Source organism: Chiloscyllium plagiosum, chromosome 21, assembly GCF_004010195.1.
Source record: "Chiloscyllium plagiosum isolate BGI_BamShark_2017 chromosome 21, ASM401019v2, whole genome shotgun sequence".
NCBI lineage: Eukaryota > Metazoa > Chordata > Chondrichthyes > Orectolobiformes > Hemiscylliidae > Chiloscyllium > Chiloscyllium plagiosum.
Genome location: NC_057730.1, coordinates 25,341,812 through 25,364,957, shown reverse-complemented (window position 1 = coordinate 25,364,957; position 23,146 = coordinate 25,341,812). Strand labels below are relative to the sequence as shown.

The 23,146-nt window shown below is 40.0% G+C and overlaps 1 protein-coding gene across 1 annotated transcript in view; it reads right to left on the bottom strand.

The window, feature by feature from the left end:
• Window positions 1-23,146, bottom strand: part of rgs11 (regulator of G protein signaling 11) — a 150,122-nt gene that overhangs the window by 90,023 nt on the left and 36,953 nt on the right. Inside the window, exons 5-7 of the mRNA XM_043711561.1 lie at window positions 16,498-16,549; window positions 15,624-15,682; window positions 13,170-13,246 (exon numbers count right to left, since the gene is read on the bottom strand). Of these exons, the coding sequence (XP_043567496.1) occupies window positions 13,170-13,246; window positions 15,624-15,682; window positions 16,498-16,549 (188 nt within the window). The remainder of the gene's footprint in view (window positions 1-13,169; window positions 13,247-15,623; window positions 15,683-16,497; window positions 16,550-23,146) is intronic.

The window sequence follows — 23,146 nt, the reverse complement described above, 5'->3', positions numbered from 1 at the left end:
CAACCACCCAAATATAAAGCCTCACTTACCCAGCAGTCCCCTGTCCATTCCTGCTCAGTGTGCGCTCTGCCTATACGCAAGCTAAGCTTTTAGAGTCATAGAGTCAGAGATGTACAGTATGGAAACAGACCCTTTGGTCCAACCCGTCCATGCCGACCAGATATCCCAACCCAATCTAGTCCCACCTGCCAGCACATATCCCTCCAAACCCTTCCTATTAATATACCCATCCAAATGCCTCTTAAATGTTGCAATTGTACCAGCCTCCACCACTTCCTCTGGCAGCTCATTCCATACACACACCACCCTCTGCGTGAAAAAGTTGCCCCTTAGGTCTCTTTTATATCTTCCACTCTCACCCTAAACCTATGCCCTCTAGTTCTGGACTCCTCCAACCCTGGCAACATCCTTGTAAATCTTTTCTGAATCCTTTCAGGTTTCACATCATCTTTCCGATAGAAAGGAGACCAGAACTGCACGCAATATTCCAACAGTGGCCTAACCAATGTCCTGTACAGCCGCAACATGACCTCCCAACTCCTGTACTCAATACTCTGACCAATAAAGGAAAGCATACCAAACGCCTTCTTCACTATCCTATCTACCTGCGATTCCACTTTCAAGGAGCTATGAACGTGCACTCCAAGGTCTCTTTGTTCAGCAACACTCCCTAGGACCTTACCATTAAGTGTATAAGTCCTGCTAAGATTTGCTTTCCCAAAATGTAGCACCCCGCATTTATCTGAATTAAACTCCATCTGCCACTTCTCAGCCCATTGACCCATCTGGTCCAGATGCTGTTGTAATCTGAGGTAACCCTCTTCGCTGTCCACTACACCTCCAATTTTGGTGTCATCTGCAAACTTACTAACTGTACCTTTTATACTCTCATCCAAATCATTTATGTAAATGACAAAATGTAGAAGACTCAGCACCGATCCTTGTGGCATTCCACTGGTCACAGGCCTCCAGTCTGAAAAATAACCCTCCACCACCACCCTCTGTCTTTTACCTTTGAGCCAGTTCTGTATCCAAATGGCTAGTTCTCCCTGTATTCCATGAGATCTAACCTTGCTAATCTTTATCTGTTTTAAATGGATTCTTATTGAATATATTTCCTATTCAGTCCTCTACCTTAACAACATTAAACATTCTGTGGTAGACTTTCACTGGAAAGGAAATTTATAAAACTTCTCTAGCTCCTGAACAGTACACAAGAACATCAATAACTTACAGTACATTGTAACCCCATCAGGTCAAAAAGCTAAGCACACTGAGGCCAAAAACAATGATGGTAGCAAGACAGTCACATCCTTCCTATATTAAATATCCTATATCAAATATTACTACATTAATTCGGTTTGCATTTCCGTGACCCTATCTACATACAGAGTTAATCCTGTAAAACTGCACTTTCAGCCCACCAAGCTTGGAAGTGATGATGCTCATAATTTTTCAGCAGCCGTTTGAAAATTTTCAATTTCCTTTAACTTGACTCCAGAGTTTGGTATCTCCTGCAGATATGACATTACCAAAGGGTGCTCTTGTGACCCAATGGTTAATGTCTGTAGCTCTAGGCTAGAGGTCTGGGTTCAGATTCCACCTGCCATAGAGGTGTGTTCTTACAAGTTGATTAAAAACATTTTAAAGTTACCAGAAGTATCTATCTCCATGGTATTCATGTATGGTGCAATCATGATAAAATCCAGATGAAGCACCCAGTGGAATTCCTTTGATATTTGTCCCTAATAATGCATTTCCCATTTATCAGCACCTTTAGATTTTACCAGCAATTCTGCATGCATTGAGCTTATTTAAAAGCTCCAGGTGTGGACTTATGTCAAATTCCAGCAGAACCTTTGTTTTCTGGATATTCCTCACCCACAAATTTAGTTCATCAATACATTACCACAGAAACATTCAGCCAACATGAGGCGGTTAACAAGGCATATCAGGTCATTGGCTGCATGTTAACAGCATTTTATTACAACTCTAAGCAGAACACCCTCCGAGGTAGCAGTGATTGATGAGGCAAGGGAAAGTTACAATGTTTGTTTGTAGGGCCAATCACCACACCCTAGGATATCATTGCAGAAACCCCCCATGTAACATTCTCCAATCAACTGTCTCCATCTATGTCATTGATCACTTTTCCTTTATTCTTAAGGTCAGATATGGGGCGGGGTGCTGACAATTCTACAACTTTCCGTTCTATTTTCAACTCTTATCACACTGAAGCAATGAAGCGTAATGCAAGATCCAACCAATATCCAAGCTTGGGATGAGAAATGGCAAGTAAAGACACATGATGTAGCCAGATACAAATAGATTTTGGATAGGGACTCAACTAGGGGCTTACTTCCCATCCTATGCACCTGTACTCCATCCACATAAATCTCCATTTTATGCCCGTAAAATAGGCATGGAACCTACAACTTTCAAGACCAATGAATTCAATTTGGCTCTCTTTTAACTGTTGGGTCCTGCCTTTGCTTATCCATTAGTCTGACATAGGAGACATCTGATGCACCCCAAACATATTAACAGTATTGACGTAATATAAGAAGATTTTCATGTGTTTATCATTGCAAAGGTGACCTCTTGGTGGATGTCTATGCATGTGAAATTAGACTCTCTACTTTTACTGAGTGAAGTCCCGATGAATACATGCAACACTGTGCTCTGCAAAAATAACTGGTGTTTATATTGGGCCATTTTCAGGATAGGAGAAAGTGAGGTCTGCAGATGCTGGAGATCAGAGATGGAAATGTGTTGCTGGAAAAGCGCAGCAGGTCAGGCAGCATCTAGGGAACAGGAGAATCGACGTTTCGGGCATTAGCCCTTCTTCAGGAATGAGGAAAGTTGGTCCAGCAGGCTAAGATAAAAGATAGGGCGGAGGGACTTGGGGGAGGGGCGTCGGAAATGTGATAGGTGGAAAGAGGTCAAGGTGAGGGAGATAGGTCAGACTGGGGTGGGGGCGGAGAGGTCGTGAAGAAGATTGCAGGTTAGGAAGGCAGTGCTGAATTTGATGGATTTGACTGAGACAGGCTGGGGGGAGGGGAAATGAGGAAACTGGTGAAATCCGAGTTCATCCCTTGTGGTTGGAGGGTTCCTAGCCGGAAGATGAGGCGTTCTTCCTCCAACCGTCGTTTCGCTGTGGTCTGACGATGGAGGTCCATTTTCAGGATATCCCAAAGAACATCACATCCATGGAGGCACATTTGTAGCGTAGGTGCTGATGTCATGTGGGTAAATATGGCATCCAATTTGTGCACATCAAGTTTCCAAATTCAACACTGTGGTTAAGGACTGGGTAAAATTGTTCTGTTGATATTGAATTAGAATTTGTTGAATTAGAAGTAGAATTAGCTTTATTGTCACATGTACAAGTTTATAAGTTGTACTTGCAGCACCATCTTAGGTACAAAGTTATCTCGGTACAGTTTCTTCAGTAACAAGATTAGTTACATTCTAACTATGGAGGGATAAATATTCACAGGAACAGGATGGGAAACTGTTCTGCTCTTCAACTAAGGCCATGGGACCTTTCAATTTTACTTCAATAAAGACAAAAGGTTCACTGAAAGATGGAGTCTCTGAAAGAACTGTAATAGAATGTCAGCCAACATTAATTCTACAAATTCTAACTTGTGTATCATCTGTCTTGTGCAATTGATCACTACTGTCTTTCAATGTAATAGCGCTCTAGATGTTGGGATAGTGTCATTGAACTGTGCTTTCAAAAGGTATGTCCTCCACTGTTATGGGTCTTCCACCCGTATAATTTCAGCCATTTCAGTTATGAAAGAACTACTGTCACATGAGGTAATTCTTCTGGTTTACCTATCAGGAGACAGTGTTGCTATGATTTAACTCAGGGCTGGTATTGAGATTATTGATCTCAATATGTGGCTTTCTCTGCAAGCACATGGTACGCTGAAATACGGATTCTGTCCTGAGACTAGGCAGCAAGGTTCCATCGTCAGTGAGGAGGGAGAAGTCAGTTCACTTCCATGACCATCCACTGCAACGCAAGTGGCGAGGGTATCAGAAAAGTTATTGATTCGAGCTGAGGGCCAAGAGGTGGGGGAAACATGGGGCTAGGAAGCACAAGCCATTCTCACCGGACTACTAAAAACCAAAATGAAATTGAACTTACCAGAATTCCATTGGACTCTAGACCCATCTAATGAAGTTGAAACAGCGTGGAATAAAATTATGAGTTGCTGGAAAAACTCAGCAGGTCAGACAGAGCGATATCTGAGGAGAAAAACAGATTTAACATTCACTGCCCAGAAACGTTGACTGTTTCCACAGGCACTGCTGGATCTGCGGAGCATTTCCAGCACGTTATTTCTGATTTCCAGCACTTGTGTATTTTGCCTTTGAGTGTGTGTGGACATCAATTAGTCTGAAAGGGCAGTATGCACTCCAGTGATGTGACTGCCATCTTGGATATTCCCTAATGAGGAGTGGGTTGCTGGACATTCCGTGTCCGACTTCAGCGATGTTAAAGTTGTGGGGAGGTCAGTCTTGACTGGGTGGAGTTTGCCCAGCTCCTGAACACCACGGACAAGGGCGAATCAGTTGGTACAATATAACCAGATCAGAAAAGTTAGATTCAAGAGGTTAAGAAAAGAAGAGTCTAATTTTCCTGCCAAAACCTTACCGGCAAGACAAAAATCTCACCAGTAAGCTGCAAAAGGCATCTCGTTATTATGCATTCTCACCTCATTTATATCCATTTTGCCTTTTTTCCATGCAGTAGAGAGAAACGAGATTGTCACCAGTTCAGGTAATTAGGATCTGAGCGATGGTACCTGGTGGCTTAACTCACCACTTTCACCTTCAAGCCTCCATCTTGTCCAGCATTTTCCAACATCTCAGGGTAATCCTAAAAACCTCTATAAACATATCAATTGGAAATGGGTGGTAAAAGAGGAATTGAACCAATAATGGACCAAAAAGGGGACTTAAACATCAAGGCAAGAGGCATGGCTGAGATATTAAATGAATAGTTTGCATCAGTGTTTACCTCTAAGCCTGATCCTGCCCACGCCATGGTGACAGAAGGAAACCCAGTCACCAGAAAGTCTCAAATTGATCAGGAGGCGGCATTGGATACACTGTCAGTATGTCAATTTGATAAGGCAATGGGACCGGATGAGATGAGAGCACAAGCGTAACTAATGAATTTAAAGTGGAAATTGCAGAGGCACACCTAATTTTCTTTCAATTTTCCCTGGTTTTGGAAATGGTGCTAGTGTTACACTTCTGTTCAAAACAAGTTGTAAAGATTTCCTTCCCAATTACAGACCAGTTAACTTCAGCGGTGGGGGACCCATTCGAGACAATTATGTGGGATGGGTAGAGTTAATAGATGGGAAAATGTGGATTGATTTCAAAGAGTCAGCATGTATTTGTTAAGGGAAAATCGTGTCTAACTTAATGTGCTGGAGTTTTTTTGAATAGGTAACAGAGAAGGTTGATGAGAGGAAAGTTATTGATGTGGTATATACAGCGCAGACTTGATAAAGGCATTTGATACAGTGTCACACAACAAACTCCTGACGAAAGTTGAAATAAAAATACAAAAACCTGAGAAACTCAGCACATCTGGCTGCATCTGTGCAGAGAAAGCAGAGTCAATGTTTCAGGCCCAGTGACCCGTCTTCAGTTTCAGATTTCCAGCATCCGCAGTTCTCTGTTTTACGTTTGAGGAAAATTATAGACCATTGAATAAAAAGGGCAGTGGAAAAGTGGAAACAATTGTCTGAAGGAGTGGGAAACAGAGTAATGGTTAACGGTATTTTTTGAAAGTCAGGCTGGTAAAGGTTTGTAATGGAGTTCCTGAGGAATTGATATATGGAGCCTTGCTTTTCCATAAATTTATGAATGATCTACATTTTGGTATGCAGGGGACAATTACAAATGTTTGTTGACAACACAAAACTTGAGGTTTTAAACCCTAAGGACAGTGTAGAACATCACTTTGACATATTGCAGTAGGCGATTAGGTGATGGATGAAGTTTAATGCAGAGAAATGGGAGGTGATGCACAATGATCTGGATGGCAAATTTTGACCAGGCTGGCAGAGTCTGATCCTGTAGACTCCTCTGGTGGTCCTGGGCAAAGAGGATAGCCCTCTTTTCCACCATCTGCTCAACCTGCCATCCAGCTCCAAATTGGCAAAGCAGGGTACCGGTTTCCCTTAATCAGCCATGTGCTTTAGAATTGTGCAACAACACAACAGGAGTGGCAGTTCCTGCCTGGTGCACAACCAGAACTTAAATATGGCGCCAACTGCATAAATCCCCAAAGACCCAGGCTGTGGTAAGCATTTACTCTGCTCCTGAAGGTGAGATACTGTAAGAGTGCACCATGGGGGCATAGTGCAGACATAATGACCAGAGTGGTGGAAAATTGCAGGCGATATCTCATTACAGTGCAAAAGAGAAACCAAGACAGTGCAATATTTTGATAAAATTCAACACACTGCACCACATTGTCCAAAGAAACTTTTGAGAGAGACAGCTGGAACTAAAGAAAAGAAAACTTAAGTTGTGAATTCATGGCGCAGGCTCATTTTAAATGAATATTCCATTGTTCCCAATTTAAGAGGACAGGACAGATTAGTGGCAAGGGGGCTCTTGCAGTTATTGAGAAATATTTGGATCAGTGGTAGTAATAGTAAGCAGGCCCTTGAAAGATTTACAGACTCTACAGACGGTGTGATGATCTTCAGGAAGAGGCTTGTGCAAGAGCCAAGAGCAGAACAACACCAGGATGGTGTCCTGCAGTCAAGAACATTTTTTCACACAGCTCTGCCTGTGGCTGTGAAAGTTACTGTCACTCAATCTGTTTGCCACTTGCTGATTTGCAGTAGCCATGAGGATTTTTATACTGGCTAATAAGCTGCAAATACCACTACTAAGTGGCTCGAAGAGCATATGGTTGCACATCGAGATGCTCTATGTCATTCTTGAGTAACCAGGAACAGCTACCAGGCTCAAAGATGGCATTGCTGGAAGTTCTGAGGAAATAGTTTCTGTGGAAGTGGTGCATTGTAATCTCCACGATAATTACTGTGTTATTTCTGCAGCTTCACAACCAGGAGTCAAAACTGCTAGAGTATACATTACAACACAAGGGATTTTGTTAGTGGCACGGTGGCTCAGTGGTTAGCTCTGCTGCCTCAGAGCACCAGGGACCCAGGTTCAATTCCATCCGCAGGCTACCCCTGTGTGGAGTTTTCATGTTTTCCCAATATCTGTTTGGGATTTTTCCAGGTGATTCAGTTTCCTCCCAAAGATGTCCAGTTTAGGTGGATTGACCATGCTAAATTAAGACTATAAGACTATAAGACATATGAACAGAAATTAGACCATTCAGCCCCATTGAATCTGCTCTGCTGTTCAATCACGGTTGATAAGTTTTTCAACCCCATTCTCCCGCTTTTTCCCTGTAACCTTTGATCCTCTTATCAAGAACCTATCTATCTCTGTCTTAAATATACTAAATGACCTGGCCTCCACAGCTTTCTGTGGCAATGAATTCCAAAGATTCACCACCCTCTGGCTGAAGAGGTTTTTACCTCATTGCTGTTCTAAAGCGTCCTCTCTCTTTACTCTAAGGGTCTGCCCTCGGCTACTAGTCTCTCCTGCCAATGGAAACATCTTCCCAACATCCACTCTATTCAGGTTGTTCAGTGTTCTGTAAGTTTCAATCAGATCACCCCTCATCCTTCTATCCATTGAGTATAGACACAGAGTCCTCAAACGTTCTTCATATGTTAAGCTTTTCATTCCTGGGATCATTCTTGTGAACCTCCTCTGGATCTGCCCCAAAGCCAGTATATCCTTCCTGAGATACTGGGCCCAAAATTGCTCACAATATTCTAAATGTGATCTGACCAGAGCCTTATAAAGCCTCAGAAGCACATCCCTGCTTTTATATTCAAGTCCTGTCAAAATAATTGCCAGCATTGCATTTGGCTTCCTAACTACCAACTCAACCTGCAAGTTAACATTAAGAGAACCCTGGTCTAGGACTCCCAAGTTCCGTTGCACTTCAGATTTCTGAATTTTCTCCCTTTTTAGAAAATAGTCTATGCCTCTATTCTTCCCACCAAAATGCATCACCTTACACTTTCCCATGTTGTATTCCATCTGCCACTTTGCCCACTCTCCTAATCTGTCTAAACCCCTCTGCAGCCTCCTTATCTCCTCAATGCTACCTGTACCTCCACCTATCTTTGTACCATCTGCAAACTTAGTCAGAATGCCTTCAAGTTCCTTGATCTAGATCGTTAATGTATAAAGTGAAAAGTAGTGATCCCAGCACTGACCTTGGCGGAACACCACTAGTCACCGGCTGCCAACCTGAGAAGGACCCTTTTATCCCTACTTTGCTTTCTATCCATGGTAGCACCTTGCCTCTGACACCATGGGGCCCTTATTTTACTCAGTAGCCTCCTGTGCGGCACTTTGACAAAGGCCTTCTGGAATTCCAAGAAGATAACATCCATTGGTTCTCCTCTATCTAATCTGCTTGTTACCTCCTCAAAGAATTCTGACCTTGATGAAACCATGCTGACTTTGCCCTATTTAACCACACACTTCTAAGTATTCAGAAATCTCATCCTTCACAATCTCTAAAATCTTACCAATAACCAAGATCAGGCTAACCGGCCTGTAATTTCCTGTCTTTTGCCTTACTCCCTTATTAAAAGAGGGAGGGGGGTACATGAGTGATTTCCCAGTCCTCTGGGACCCTCCCTCACTGCAGTGATTCCCGATATTGTCCATAGTGTCCAGGATTGTGGAGAATAGGTGGATTACACATAGGAAATGCAGGTTCACAGGAAAAGGGCGGGGATCTGGGTCTGGTTACGATGCTCTTTGGCGGATCGGTGCAGATGCAAATGGGCCGATTGGCCTATTTCTGCGTTGTAGGGATTCTATGATTATGTCTTCTTCTAGCAGGAAACAGTCCCCTTATTTTAATATTCTGTATGGAACATGAGGTGTCATATAGCTCCCCTCCCTGGTGCTTGGCTCTTGCTGCCATTCCTTCACCACACTTGCCCAGCAATCCAAGTAGGGGTCCTTTTCTATAACCGAGGTGCTATGTTTGGTGATGAAACCTACTTCAGATTCACCACCCACCACCGCTGCTTCCCATCACCGCTCCTCACCCAAATCCCAAGCAGCAGTTCCAAGCCTGGCCTCCAGGCTCTGGGAAGGCCCCTTTCACAGACTGACTCCATCTCTGTCTCACCCCAGCCTCCCCTCTACCTCGATGGGGGTCACGCATTGCTGCTGTGGTCACGGTGTTCAGAGTGCGGTGAGGTCAGTGGCACATGTGCAAATGCTTCTGCAGGATGTTGCTATCTGCAACCATGCAAGGGCTGCATGACATTTAGGCAAATCACTTTATTTTACACCCACTCAATGTTTTGTGCATGTACTTGTTGAATGACTGACATTTGTCTTCCAACAGCGAAGGAGCTTATCCTATTCAGGCAGTATGATTGTTCTATTCTGTTTCTGGCCTCTCCAAATATAGGATGCATTTCGTATGGCACAGATAAATCACTGATGGATGTACTGTAAACCCCTTCAAGATTTCTTAATTGAAGGACTTCCACTTACTGAATGTTCAAACCATCTGTGACCATTAACCAGGAGCCATTCATAGTTGACTGATTTGCCACAAGTCTCCATCATCTTTCCTTCTGTCAACACCACTTCCCCACCCCCAACCTTCAAAAGCCTCTTTCCCATACTGATCCATTTTCCATTGCAATCAATCACTGATTCACTGCTTGTGTGAATTCCAGGGCCTGCTCTGGCTATAGTTTTGCTTGAGGCCTTTGCTAGAGGCCCTACAAACAACGTTAAGGAGCACAGAGAAGTCCAGCACCATTAGGTCACAGGATTGTACTATCCCTCCCAACACAGAAACATGGAGTCCCTACAGTGTGGGAGACCATTCAGCCCATCAAGTTCACACTGACCCTCCAAAGACCCACCCCTCTACCCTATTCCTACTGTTATGAAGATGTGGGTGTACTGTATCTTTAAGAGAGTTAAAAGCAACAGAACTACCTGACAGCACCAAGCTTTCTGAAAAAAGATATAATGTAACATTTTTGTCCATCAGTTAGTGTAACTGGTTGCCTGGAGACAAATACAGATTTGAATTAGGCCAATCAGTTTAAATTATACCCCCCAAAAAAAAAACAAACTCCAGTCTACTGACAATCTTAAAAGCCAATGACACAATCTGATGTTTTGGGGGTATAGGACTGGGGAAAATTGAACAGTTGGAAGGACAACTGCCAAGCCACTAGCATGTACAGACTGCCTGAAAAATAACTCTCTTAAAGGTACCTTTATCGATCAGTAACCCGTGAAGCAGAATCCCCAAGAAAAGACGACAGGAATACAGAGAAGAACCGAAAGTTGCCTGGTTTTGAGATAAGAAGTTTCGTTTTGTAAATCTTAATAGGGATTTTTATCGGACCAGTATTGTAGAGGGAAAGTAAAAGATAGGTTAGAGGAAGAAGTTGTAAGTAGTTGTTAGTTAATTATTCTCAGTTATAATTTAAGAAATAAAGTTGTTAATTTTTACTTTAAATAGGTCTTGGCCTCTTGCATTTTCACAGATTAATACATGGGATAAATCTTTTGTGTTGATGGTTTAAATTAAGTCAGGGAGTTTACACCATGTTGTAACACTATAACCCTGCATTTAACAGGCCTAACCCATCTGTCCTGCATGTCCCTGAATGTAACAGATAACTTAGCATGGTCAAATCTATCTAATCTTCATACCTTTGGACTGTGGGAGGAAATTAGAGCACCTGGAGGAAACCCACACAGACAACATGAAAACTCCACACAGACAGTCACCTGAGGGTGGAATCAAACCTGGATCCCTGGCGCTGAGAGTGCTAACCACTGAGCCACCATGGTGGAAAAATCTATTTTCGCACTTGTGCATTCAACAATGAAAAGATTAGTTATCCGACGGCACTGCTTGAGAGGCCGGCTCTAACCGATGCTACCAAGCGATGAGTTTAAATTGCCTAATGATGCACACAGCCAATGAGCAACAAAATTAGCAGTAAATGCCCACACAGAAATCATTCAAGCTAGTGGGAAATAAGAAGTTGGTATGTTTTCCATATTGCTCTAAGCAGTTAATTGTGCAACATAATTCATGCTGTTTGTTCTGGATTGTCTAATTTATTCCCTCATCTTTTTTCTGTGGTATTGCATATCTACTTGGTATAGACCTTTGTTTTGTCTCTTCTTCTTACTTGCTGTAAAGTTTGTCACAATCCTTCCATTTCTGCTTTGCTTTCAATGTATCATTAAGCAATTCTGTGCCTTTTTAAAAGTGAATGTGATATCTAATGTATATATAATACACTTACAGTTTTTGCTTACAGTGAAAACCTTCACTCAATTCCTCCCCAAATCAACTATAAATGGGGAAGACAGTAATGTGGCATTTTGTGACTTGATGCCTTACTACTGTGATGTCATAAGTTGCTGCTTCCTTGTTTTTAAAACAAAAAAAACCCATAAAATAAAGAAAAACATTCTGTCCATCAACAATAAAAATAATGAGACTAGTATACTCCCTGCATCAACAAATAAAATAAACGTTGAAGTCACTTCTACCCTGACCACGTGACACCCAAGCTGGATCGGCCATCTGTCACTATTTGCCCTCATGTCCCACTGGCAAAAGGAAAATCAGGATGAAAGCAGCAAACTGCAATAAAACAGGAGGGAAGAATAAAATACCGAACTTGGCAATATTTATTGGGTTTAAACTGGTAATAATAAATACCAACAGCAAGATCATTACATAATATTTGTGTTCCAGTCCTCAATGGTGTAACAGAATCTATTCTCTTTGATGTAACAAAAATCACCTTCATATAACTGTTATTTGAACGGAAGTCTACAATGCACAGAAATCTCCAAATAGCAATATTTACATTGAAAACTACTTGGACCCAGAAAGTATAGCAAACATCTTGATTTATCTGGTCAGTGATATGATTTCTTGCTTTAGTAAGCAGCAACCACAATAGTTTCATAATTCAAAATCCCAGACCCCAGCAAAGATGATTGTTTGCTAGCCACCCTATTTTCTTACAGTGCTGTAGGGCATAAAAAGAAAGTCTGACTTCTGATCGGCACTGTGTTAATAGGAAGCACTTCATTATTTAAGCATTAGCAGGCGAATCTACTGCTTTTTTCTCCTCAGGTACAACTTTCATAACTCTGAAAAATAATCCCCTTGAAAACAGAATTTTCTGACGAGATGTATTCTCACTTTCTTGGATCAGATCCTGCAATCACACTGTTGCACAATGATGTTCCAAAGCACAGATTCTCTAATACAATCCTGCAGGATGATTTTTAATTTTCTCCTAATGTGCAACCACAAATCCCCCCTGCTGCCAATTCTTTTTCCCTTTCACTCTCCTCAGCAGATACAAGAAATCGCAAAAACTATTTGCCAATTTTGACAGAACGTTATTGTACAGAGCAGAGCAAAGTGAACATATGCCACATCGGAATGTATTCTTCATCTTACACAGCCATACACATCTAAAAACTTTAGCCTTGAACCAAGATTATTCATAATTTTAGAGACACATAGTACAATATTAGAAAATTTAAAAAAAAGACTCAGCACAATGATAATTTAAACATGTATCAAATAATTTAGGACTTTACATTTTTGACTCTATTTTGTTTAAACAAATGCAAAGCATACAAAATGTAGTTTACCTAATATTTTGTTATTGAGTTACGCCTCTATAGTTCTGCATCTATTTATAGTGTTATGGATTACCATATGTTCCTTAATTATTCATAGCAATGACATGTTAAACCTGCATGCTAAACACATCAATATAAGCACAACAATAAATCTGTAACTATTCCAGTTTAAAGTATTTTGTATACACTAAACCAATGTACCTTTACGCTGATAAAATACAATTATTAAGCTTTTCTACTAGCATTTTTCACAAAATCTGATCCAATAACTAAAAGTAGGTAGAATTTATAAAAATATCATTTAGAACTACATGTACAGTACAAACAGGCATAGTATAAAGCATAAACAGTGGACTAACCTGAGCTGTTCTCTGGCTTGCATTACCACAAAATCCCAAGTATGATTGATCCTCTTGTGCAGTAGATTGTAACTGTCCTGTAGGAATTAAACATTTTGAAAGGGATTTAAAAAATTATTTTCTAAATCAAAGCCTGTTTGGATAGAAATGATGCATATGCAGTTGTGTACTGCTTTTGATTTAAAATGAAATAGTCCTGGTATTGCTAACAGTGTGATCCTTTGTGAACATGTGCCCAATTACACTGTACAACTAGAATGCAAAGGGAGGTTACTCAACATTATGAACACGTCCTTCTCTAGAGAGCTTAGGATAGGCTTGCAGCTTGTTTCCAGAAGATAAGGTACAGTTAAAAAAGAGACGGGTATTCCCTAGAGGTGATAAAACAGTTGACAAAAGATGAAGTGACCTATTTTGTTTTATATGTAAATGTCTTCTCATTACCAAAATAACATAACAAATGAATAACCAGAGAAATAAATTATTATTTACATTACTGATAGGAAATTCCAGAAGTCTGTACTTTCCTCACACTTTAGTTAAATATTCAATTCAATTTTTGAATAAATTGACTCAAAGGTAATTTTATGCCATTGTGTGAGTGGCACTGAACCTCCCCTCTGGGAGCTCAGATCGGAAATTCAAGCACATACTATACACAATTTCTTTTGTACCACGTGCCCAAATCTCTGAGATACACAACAGACGAGCAATGCTCATCGGAAAATTACCTTTATTAATCAGGTCTACACTAATCAGCTATGGCTCTGTACTATCTTCAGGTGATAAATAAGACATAGGTATTTCTGGTCACTTTAGTCTCACCATAACTAGACAATAATTGTACATATTGAAGGCTAATATCAATTAGATTGACACTTAAGGCCAGAACAGAACCCAACTCTGGCAAATTCTGACATTCAATTAGCAATGAAAATGCAACGATACTTTGAAAGTTAGTCAAATTGAGGGGTAGTTCTTTATTGAATATGCTGCCATATTCGCTCCTTGGTGCTTGTTAGAGATGTGGATGTAAGGTGCAGAGTAAAGGAGTTTAAGCAGGTAGTTGGTAATAAAGAACACAAGTTTTCCATTATATTACTAATGTTGTGAACATTTTTGTCAGAGCTGAATGAGGCTGAAAAGAATTTTATGTCCTCATATTGGGTTTGATGCTGTATGGGTGAACCAGTTATTCACTAGGTACATTCCTGTTGATAACCTTCAGACTTCAGCAAGTGAAGCTGACGACCATTCTAGAGGAAATAACAGGGATGGACAATAGTACAAATATTGTTGGAGATGAGGGTATTGAAAGTAATATCAATGCGAAGAAATATTTGTTATGAGGCAGAAGAGAGTGGTTTGGCCCATCGTGTCTATACCAGCTCTCTGAATGATCATAATGATTCAATGACATTCTCCTGACTTTTCCCTCTAAACCTGAACATTCATTTTCACGTATATTATAACCTAATATCCTCCTGAATGCTCCAACTGAACCTGCCACTACCATTCTTCCAGGCAGTATGTTCCAGTCTCTAATTACTCAGTGTGAGAAGTGTTTTCTCACATCAATTTATTTATTTTGAAATTAGCTTATATCTGTGCCCTTGTTCTCAATCCTTTTATGAAAGCGGTTAGTTTCCTCCTATTCAGTCTATCCAACTTCATTATGATTTTGCAACCATTTATCAAATCTCCTCTTGGCCTTCTCCTTCCAAGGAAAACACTTCCAATCTATCTTCATAACTGAAGCTTTTCATTCCTGGAATCATTTTCCTAAACCTCTCCTGCGCTCTCTTCAGAGCATCCACAGACAGGAGCTACCACTGTCCACAATACTCCAGATGAGGACTACCAAGGATTTTATACAGGCTCAGCATACCCTCCTTTCTCCTGTACTCTGTGACCCATGAATAAAATCTAGGATGTTGTATACTTTATTAACTACTCCTTCCATTCTAAAAATGTTTCTCCTTTATTCAGGCTTAGAAAGCTTTTGCCTTTAATTTATATGTGCCTGACTATCAGTAACTGGACAGTTATTTAGGAACATGCTCCACCCAAAGCAGGGATGAATGGCTTCTAGATAAAGACAGCAGAGTGTAACGTAATAGTTATACGTTCTCATTTTAGTGACCTAATTTCAGGAGAACATCTGTTAGCTGCACTAATTTCCACATAAAATTTCCATTTAGAGCACAATGGGTAAACTGTGTTTCTGCTCCAACTTGACAAAAACTTAGCTATAAGCAATATTTTGAATGATATTCATACTTGATTCATCTTTCAATATGTATTTAATTTTCCTGAATTATAATGCCTACACCATTGAGATTTTTTGAACAGTTAATAAAATTGTGACAATAGCCACACACATACAAAAGACAAATATTTGTGACAAAGAAAATGATGCTGCTCAAATTCAAGTTAAGGATATTGTTTTCTTACCTTCTCATAGTCAACTAAGTCTCCCTGCCTCTTTATGTTCTTCTTAGTCAAATATATAGCTAAAGAGCAAAAGATTCACAAGATATAATGTGGTAGCTTAGAGGATTGAAAGTGTTACATCTTCATGATGTTATGTCCCACAAAAACAAAATATAAGATCTTTTGAGTCTGCCCAATAGATCTAATTTTCCATAACAACCTACTGCAAAGTTTGGTTTTCCAAGACTTTGATCACATCACAGAAGGAATTATATTTAGAAGGATTTAACATCACTCTCATGTAATGTTGGTTTTCCCCTTGAATTAGAATTCTTGTGAACTGTCCTCATAAAACAAAGTGTGTCTTTTTTCAGCAATATTTCTTAAATGTTAAAATATCTTATTTTAATTGAAAAATACTTGACAATCAGAATATTCCTTTTATAAACTGAATGGACCTTGATTTTTCCTGTTCAATTTTATGTTGTACCTTAGAACACTCAATAAAGGATACATCCATCTTTGAAAAATACATGGTATTCAAAACCGCTGTAAAATGATTTTTTACTCCAATTATTGCACCCTTCTGGGATTAGAATATACCACTACCAGTGCTACCCATTTCTCAGTTTTCCCTTGATCCTTGCCCCACTGCTGCACATTTAGAATTTGACTCCTAAAATCTTTTTCCTCAAATCTCTTTTTTCACTCATTGTCACCTTCTGTCCACATAAAGCATTTTATTTATTTAAATGAAGAGTGCTATATAAATGCAAGTTATTATTGGAAGTGCACTTTAAAGTTGTAACAATGAACATTAGTTGAAAAGGTATGCTTTAAACTTCTGTTAGAATTAAGTCTGCTATGTTTAGTTACAAACTGAATGTACACTTACCATAATCAAGTTCTGTTGCAGGCCATTTATATGAAGTCCAGAAGTAAGGGGTCTAGAAAGATGAGACAGGAAATAGATTACTTATAATGAGACCTGTAGTAAATCTCATGGGATTTTATACAGTTGGGTGTTTTCATATTTAGCCGTCCTTTATTTCCTCCCAAATGACAATTTCACTTGACAATGCTTGTGCCAGTATCCAATAGCTTGTGGTACCTTACCACACATTCAGTAATGCCATACCTGAAAACCTGTGCTTGCCCTTAATATAGTTTGAAAAATAAAGCAATTTATATAAAGTTGATGTCTCTGTACACCTGATGGATTTAACTGATAACTTCAATGACAGTGGTCAATGTAAAACTAATGTGTAACAGTTTGCTATTACATTACAATCCCTTAATTGGTATGTAAATGTTGAGATGCATAAACATTGCTATATTGTATAATCAACTAGGAGAAAGTGAGGACTGCAGATGCTGGAGATCAGAGCTGAAAAATGGGTTGCTGGAAAAGCGTGCTGGAAAAGCGCAGCAGGTCAGGCAGCATCCAGGGAGCAGGAGAATCGATGTTTTGGGCATATTCCAGTAACACATTTTTCAGCTCTATATTGTATAATAAATCAAACTGATCAAATTACATAACTATTCCACCCACAACCCCCCACCCGAAGGCAGCATCACACAGTGCTTTGGCCTGCTTCAAATCATGATCATATTTTAGTTCAACCATGTAGCAATTTTAAAATATTTAGTAGTTTTCTTACACTATTGACCATATTTCTAACTAAAGGTGAGATCACCTTCTGTTCCATTTTATTTTCACAGAAGCAATATAAATAACAAGGAAGTTTTTGTGCATTATTATAACACAATGTGAATGCTTGTGTATATAAAAGGGTGATAGGATTAAACATCACAGACTGCAATTTAATATACTGTTTTGTTAAAATTGAAAGTAGCTTAGCATGGCAGGCATAGGTCATTTAGTCTTTTTTTAAACTAAAAAAAAACACAAAAAATCCTTATACATATGAAAATTGCACCATTTTGCCTATAGTTGGCTATCTTAAACACCATAACAGTTAAATTTATAGCTTCATATGAGCATTACATCTAGTGAACAGAACTGTCTTATAGTATGCTTCTTAGTAATTAGTAACAGACTTATTCATAGACAAATGAGTTTCATGAACATCAAGCCAACTAATGTTAACATTGTTTGATCACACTGCAGAGAAATACATTTTTTAGTAACTCCTGGTTCCATTGGGTTATTGACATAATGCGATGTAATTCTTTCTTAACTAGTAAAAGACAAAATGGATGCTTTAATTGTATCACTGTATTTTGGAATATTGTTATCCTCTGGGAGCACCACCATTCACGAACTACAGAAAGAACTGGTGCTAATTTTGCACAGTTGGTATTCCTCAGAGAAGTGAATTTTCGTGCCAAGGCAGACTGATCTATTCCAAAATAACACAAATAAACAAGATTCCGTGATGGCTAAGTGAATAAACACAGTGGCCGACATGGCATTGAACCACACAGACAGAGGAGATTCTGCTGAAACCACTGTGGTTGTTGGACTGAGGGGTGGGGAAGGGAGCATGAGAAAAGCAAAATGAGTTCATTGTCAAAACATCAAAGCAATTCATTGCAATATTGTGTTTTGAATCATATTCAACACTTACACTACATTTGGGATTTTGATCTGTCAATTATTTTCAATGAAGTTTGCTAGTCTGCACTATCTAAATATCACTGAAATTGGATACTGAGTTCAGATTTCTTAATTAAGAATCAAGAGAGCAGTTTAAAACAAATACCCAAGACATGTAAAATTGCATGAGATAAGTCACTGGAGCTCAGAGTGAAAGCTTCCATGAAATGCCCCAAAATTGGCATTTGGCAGACCTTTAGTAAAATGTATCTCTGTGAGTCAATGTTTATCCTCGATTAAAATCTGGCATTAACTAGCAAGGTTCCCTGGTCCTACTGTTTTTACAAAGTTTGGAGATGCTAGTGTTGGACTGGAGTGTACAAAAGTTAAAAATCACACAACACTGGGTTATAGTCCAACAGGTTTAATTGGAAGCACGAGCTTTTGGAGCACCGCCCCTTCATCAGGTGATTGCTTGAAAGCTAGTACTTCCAATTAAACCTGGTGTTGTGTGATTTTTAATTTTTTAAAAAGTTTGTCTGAGGAACCTCACATTTTTCTTTCGACCTGTCACCCCAACAGGGCAACTTTGCAAAGGCATTATCAGCAATGTCACCGACCTTGGAGCATGCAGTGCTACCATTCACGTATCTTCCTTTTGCAGAAATTCTTGTACAAATATTTCCAACATCTGATCCAGGCAGAATGCAACTCCTGTGTAAATGTTACATGTTGAGGTATGACCTTGGACTCCTATTGAGACTCTAAACGCTCAACAAAATATTTAGTGCTGGGCTACATGAAAAGAAAGTGGTGTAGTGGACTGGCAATCCAGAGGCTCAGCTTCATAATAGGATGACATGGGTTCAAGTCTCACCAGAGCAGGTGGTGGAATTTAAATTCAAATAATATTCCTGGAATTTAAATCTAGTTCCAGTAGTGGTTACCATACAATTATCATTTTCATGTTGAAAAACCCTATCTACTCCTCCGTAACATGCAGGGAAGGAAATCTGCTGTCTTATGTGTGTCTCCACAGCCACAGTAATGTGGTTGATTCTTAACTGCCCTCCAAAATAGCTAGCAAGCCACTCAGCCGAAGAGTAATTAGGCAAGAGCAACAAATGCTGGCCTTGCCAAGAATGCCTACATTCCATGAAAAAAAAAGAAAATTTAGCAGGCAACCAGAAGTTGGCGCACTGCTTGCATCAGAAAGAATGAGTATGCGTTAATCCAGCATTGTGATCCCGAATGTTCATTTTCGAGACCTATCCAATTTAACGGAGGATGCCAATTTTGAACAGCGGATGTCGAACATGCTGGAGACCCTGTGGGAAGATGCAGGAAACTTTGTCTCACTCAGGAGAAGTTCAATTTTGCTGCCCTGAAACTTTGCTTCAATATGCCAAATATGTAGGGAGATCGCAGATGGGTCTAAGAATAATATGGTTGTAATAGTTGGGGATTTTAACTTTCCAAACAGACTGGGACTGCCATAGTGTTAAGAGCTCAGATGGAGAGGAATTTTTAAAATGTGTTCAGGTAAACTTTCTCAATCAGCATGTTGATGACAGTACAGGAGAAGGGGGTAAAACCTGACTTCCTCTTTGGAAATAAGACAGGGCAAGTGGCTGAGGTGGTAGTGGGGGAGCACTTTGGGACCAGTGATCATAATTCTATTAGTTTTGAAATAATTATGGAAAAAGGATAAGGTTGGTTCACAAGTTAAAGTTATAAACTGGAACAAGGCCAATTTTGATAGTATCAGCCAGGAACTTTCAAAAGTTGATTGGAGGAAGCTGTTCACAGGTAAAGGGACATCTAGCAACTGAGAGGCTTTCAAAAGCAAAATAACGAGATTTCAGGGCCAGCATGTTCCTGTTAGTGTGAAGGGCAAAGCTGGCAGGAATAGGGAACAGATGACTGGAGAAATTGAGGCTTTTGTCAAGAAAAAGGAGGCATGGGTCAAGCATAGACAGCTGGGATCAAATGAATCCCTTGAATACAGGAGCGCAGGAATACAGAGCAAAAAAGAGACACGAGATACCTTTGGCAGATCGGGTTAAGGAGAATCCAAAGAGACTCTACAAGTATGTTAAGGCCAGAGGTGTAGCTAGGGAGAGATTAGGACCCCTTAAAGATCAATGAGGCGGTTTTTGTGTGGAACCACAGGAGATGGATGAGATCCTAAACAAATATTTCTTGTCAGTATTTACTATGGTAAAAGACATGGAAGCTAGGAAATTTGGAGAAAGAAATGGTGATATCTTGAAAAAGGTCCTCATTATCAAAGAGGAAGTGCTGGAGATCTTAAAATGCATAAAGGTAGATAAATCCCTAGGGCCTGATCAAATGTAATCCAAGATATTATAGGAAGCTAGGGAAGAAATTGCGGGCCCCTAGCAGGTATATTTGTATCATTAACAGCCAAAGATAAGGTGCCAGAAACTGGAGGATTGCTAATGTTGTGCCGATATTTACAAAAAATTGCAAGGCAAAGCCAGGGAACTACAGACTGTTGAGCCTATAGTAGTGGGCAAGTTGTTGGAGGAGATTCTGGGGGACAGGATTTGTATGTATTTGAAATGGCAAGGATTGATTATGGATAGTCTCCATAGCTTTGTGCATGGGAAATCGTGTCTCACGAATTTACTCGAGGCTTTTGAAGAGGTGATTAAGAAGACAGATGAAGGCAGTGGGTAGGCGTTGTGTACATATATTTTAGGAAGGCCTTTGACAACTAGTCCACATGGTAGAGTAGTTAGTAATATCACACGGGATCCAGGCAGTGTTAGCCGTATGGATTCAAAATCGGCTTTACTGTAGGAGACAGAGGATGGTGTTAGAGGGTTGGTCGGTCAGTTTGAGGCCTGTGACCATTGGTGTGCTACAAGGATTGATGCTGGGTTCACTGTTCTTCATCATTTATATAGACGATTTGAATGTAAATATAGGAGGCATGGTTAGTAAGTTTGATGATGTGACCAGAACTGATGATATGGTGGACAATGAAGAGTACAACAGGATCTTATTCAACTTCTGGAGTGAACTTCCAGAAGAATTGGTGGATTCTGGTACAGTTACAACTTTTAAAAAGATATTTGGTTAAGTAAATGAATAAGAAATGTTTGGAGGGATGTCAGCCAATGCAGGAAGGTGGGCTAGCTTAGGTTGGGATAATGGATGGCATGGATTATTTGGATTGAATGGTCTGTTTTTGTGCTGTTTGACTATGACTCTATAATTGGGCTGAGGAATGCAGATGGAGTTTAATTAAGGTAAATTTGAGATGTTGCATTTTGGTAAGACAAACCAGGGCAAGACTTATACAATTTATGATAGGGCTCTGGAAGTATTATCAAACAGGAAGATCTAGGGGTGCAGTACATAGGTCCTTGAAAGAGGTGTCACAGCTGAGAAATGGGTGGCAAAGAAAGTATTTAGCACACTTGCCTTCATCAGTCAGAGCATTGAGTACAGGAGTTGGGACATCATGTTACAACTTTACAAGACTTTCGTAAAGCCACATTTGAAGTAAGATGTGCAGTTCAAGTTGCTCTGCTATAGGAAGGAGGTTATTAAATTGGAAAGGGTGTAAAAACGTTTTCAGGCTGGAAACTGAGTCATAAACAAAAGCTGGATAAGCTGGGACTTTTTCCCTGCAGGGTAGGAGGCTGAGAGGTAACCTGTAGAGGTTTATGAAATCATAAGGGGCATGGATAGAGTGAATAGCCAAAGTCTTTTCACAGGGTAGGCAAGTCCAAAACTAGATGGCACAGATTTAAGGTGAGGGGGAAAAGATTAAAAAAAAAGAGACCAGAGGGATAACTTTTTCCACACAGAGGGTGGTGTGTATATGGAACGAGCTGCCAGAGGAAGCGGTCGAGATGGGTACAATTACAAAATTGAAAAAACATTTAGGCAGGTTCATGGATGGGGAAGGTTTAAAAGGGAAATTGGCCAAATGCAGGCAAACGGGACTATTTCAGTTTAGGAAATCTGGTCAGCATGGATGAGTTGAGCCAAAGCCCCCATTTCCATGCTATATGACTCTATAACCCTATGTCCATTATATAATGCTTAAACCAGCATCTCTTTGCATTCTGCAACATGTCCGCCTATCAGCTAGTAGCAGAGGAACACCCCTTCCAGGACCCAGAAAGTGCATTTTTAGGGAAATTAACCAGTGGGATAGATACAGCCTTCTATGAATTGCTTGCTTCAGTCACAGAGCATTTCATGTGCAATGTGTTTGATCATCTTGCTTGATGAGACTGTTGCTATTCCTTTGCTTCTTCTGGCCATTCCTCCAAATAAGGCAAGGATTCAAAATTAGCTGACAGGAGCAGGCAGTCAGAATAAGAGCAAAATACACCAGAAGTAAAGCAGATTATGAAAGACAGTCTGAAACCTCAGAACTGTCTTGGAAATCCATTAAATCAAAATAGCACATGAAACTAATGTTAGTGTGCCAGCAGCTATATGCCCTTTTAAATTCAGTTTTTAGTCATATCAGTCAGTTTATGAACCCAATCCCACAAAGGTTTTATTCTGCAGGACTTTTATTCATCAACTTGTTAGCATTTGTTTGGACTCAAGCCAACTATGCAATCAAGTGCTTGCAGACTCTTGCAGCATTGAAAGTTTACATCATTTTTAAAAATTGGAGTAAAGAAGGTTTAGGGGTGACTTGATAGAGGTGTACAAGATGATTAGGGGTTTAGATAGGGTTGACCATGAAACCTTTTTCCACATATGGAGTCAGCTATTACGAGGGGACATAGCTTTAATTTAAGGGGTAGTAGGTATAGGACAGATGTTAGGGGTAGATTCTTTACTCAGCGAGTCGTGAGTTCATGGAATGCCCTGCCAGTAGCAGTGGTGGACTCTCTCTCTTTATGGGCATTTAAACGGGCATTGGATAGGCATATGGAGGATAGTGGGCAAGTGTAGGTTAGGTGGGCTTGGATCGGCGCAACATCGA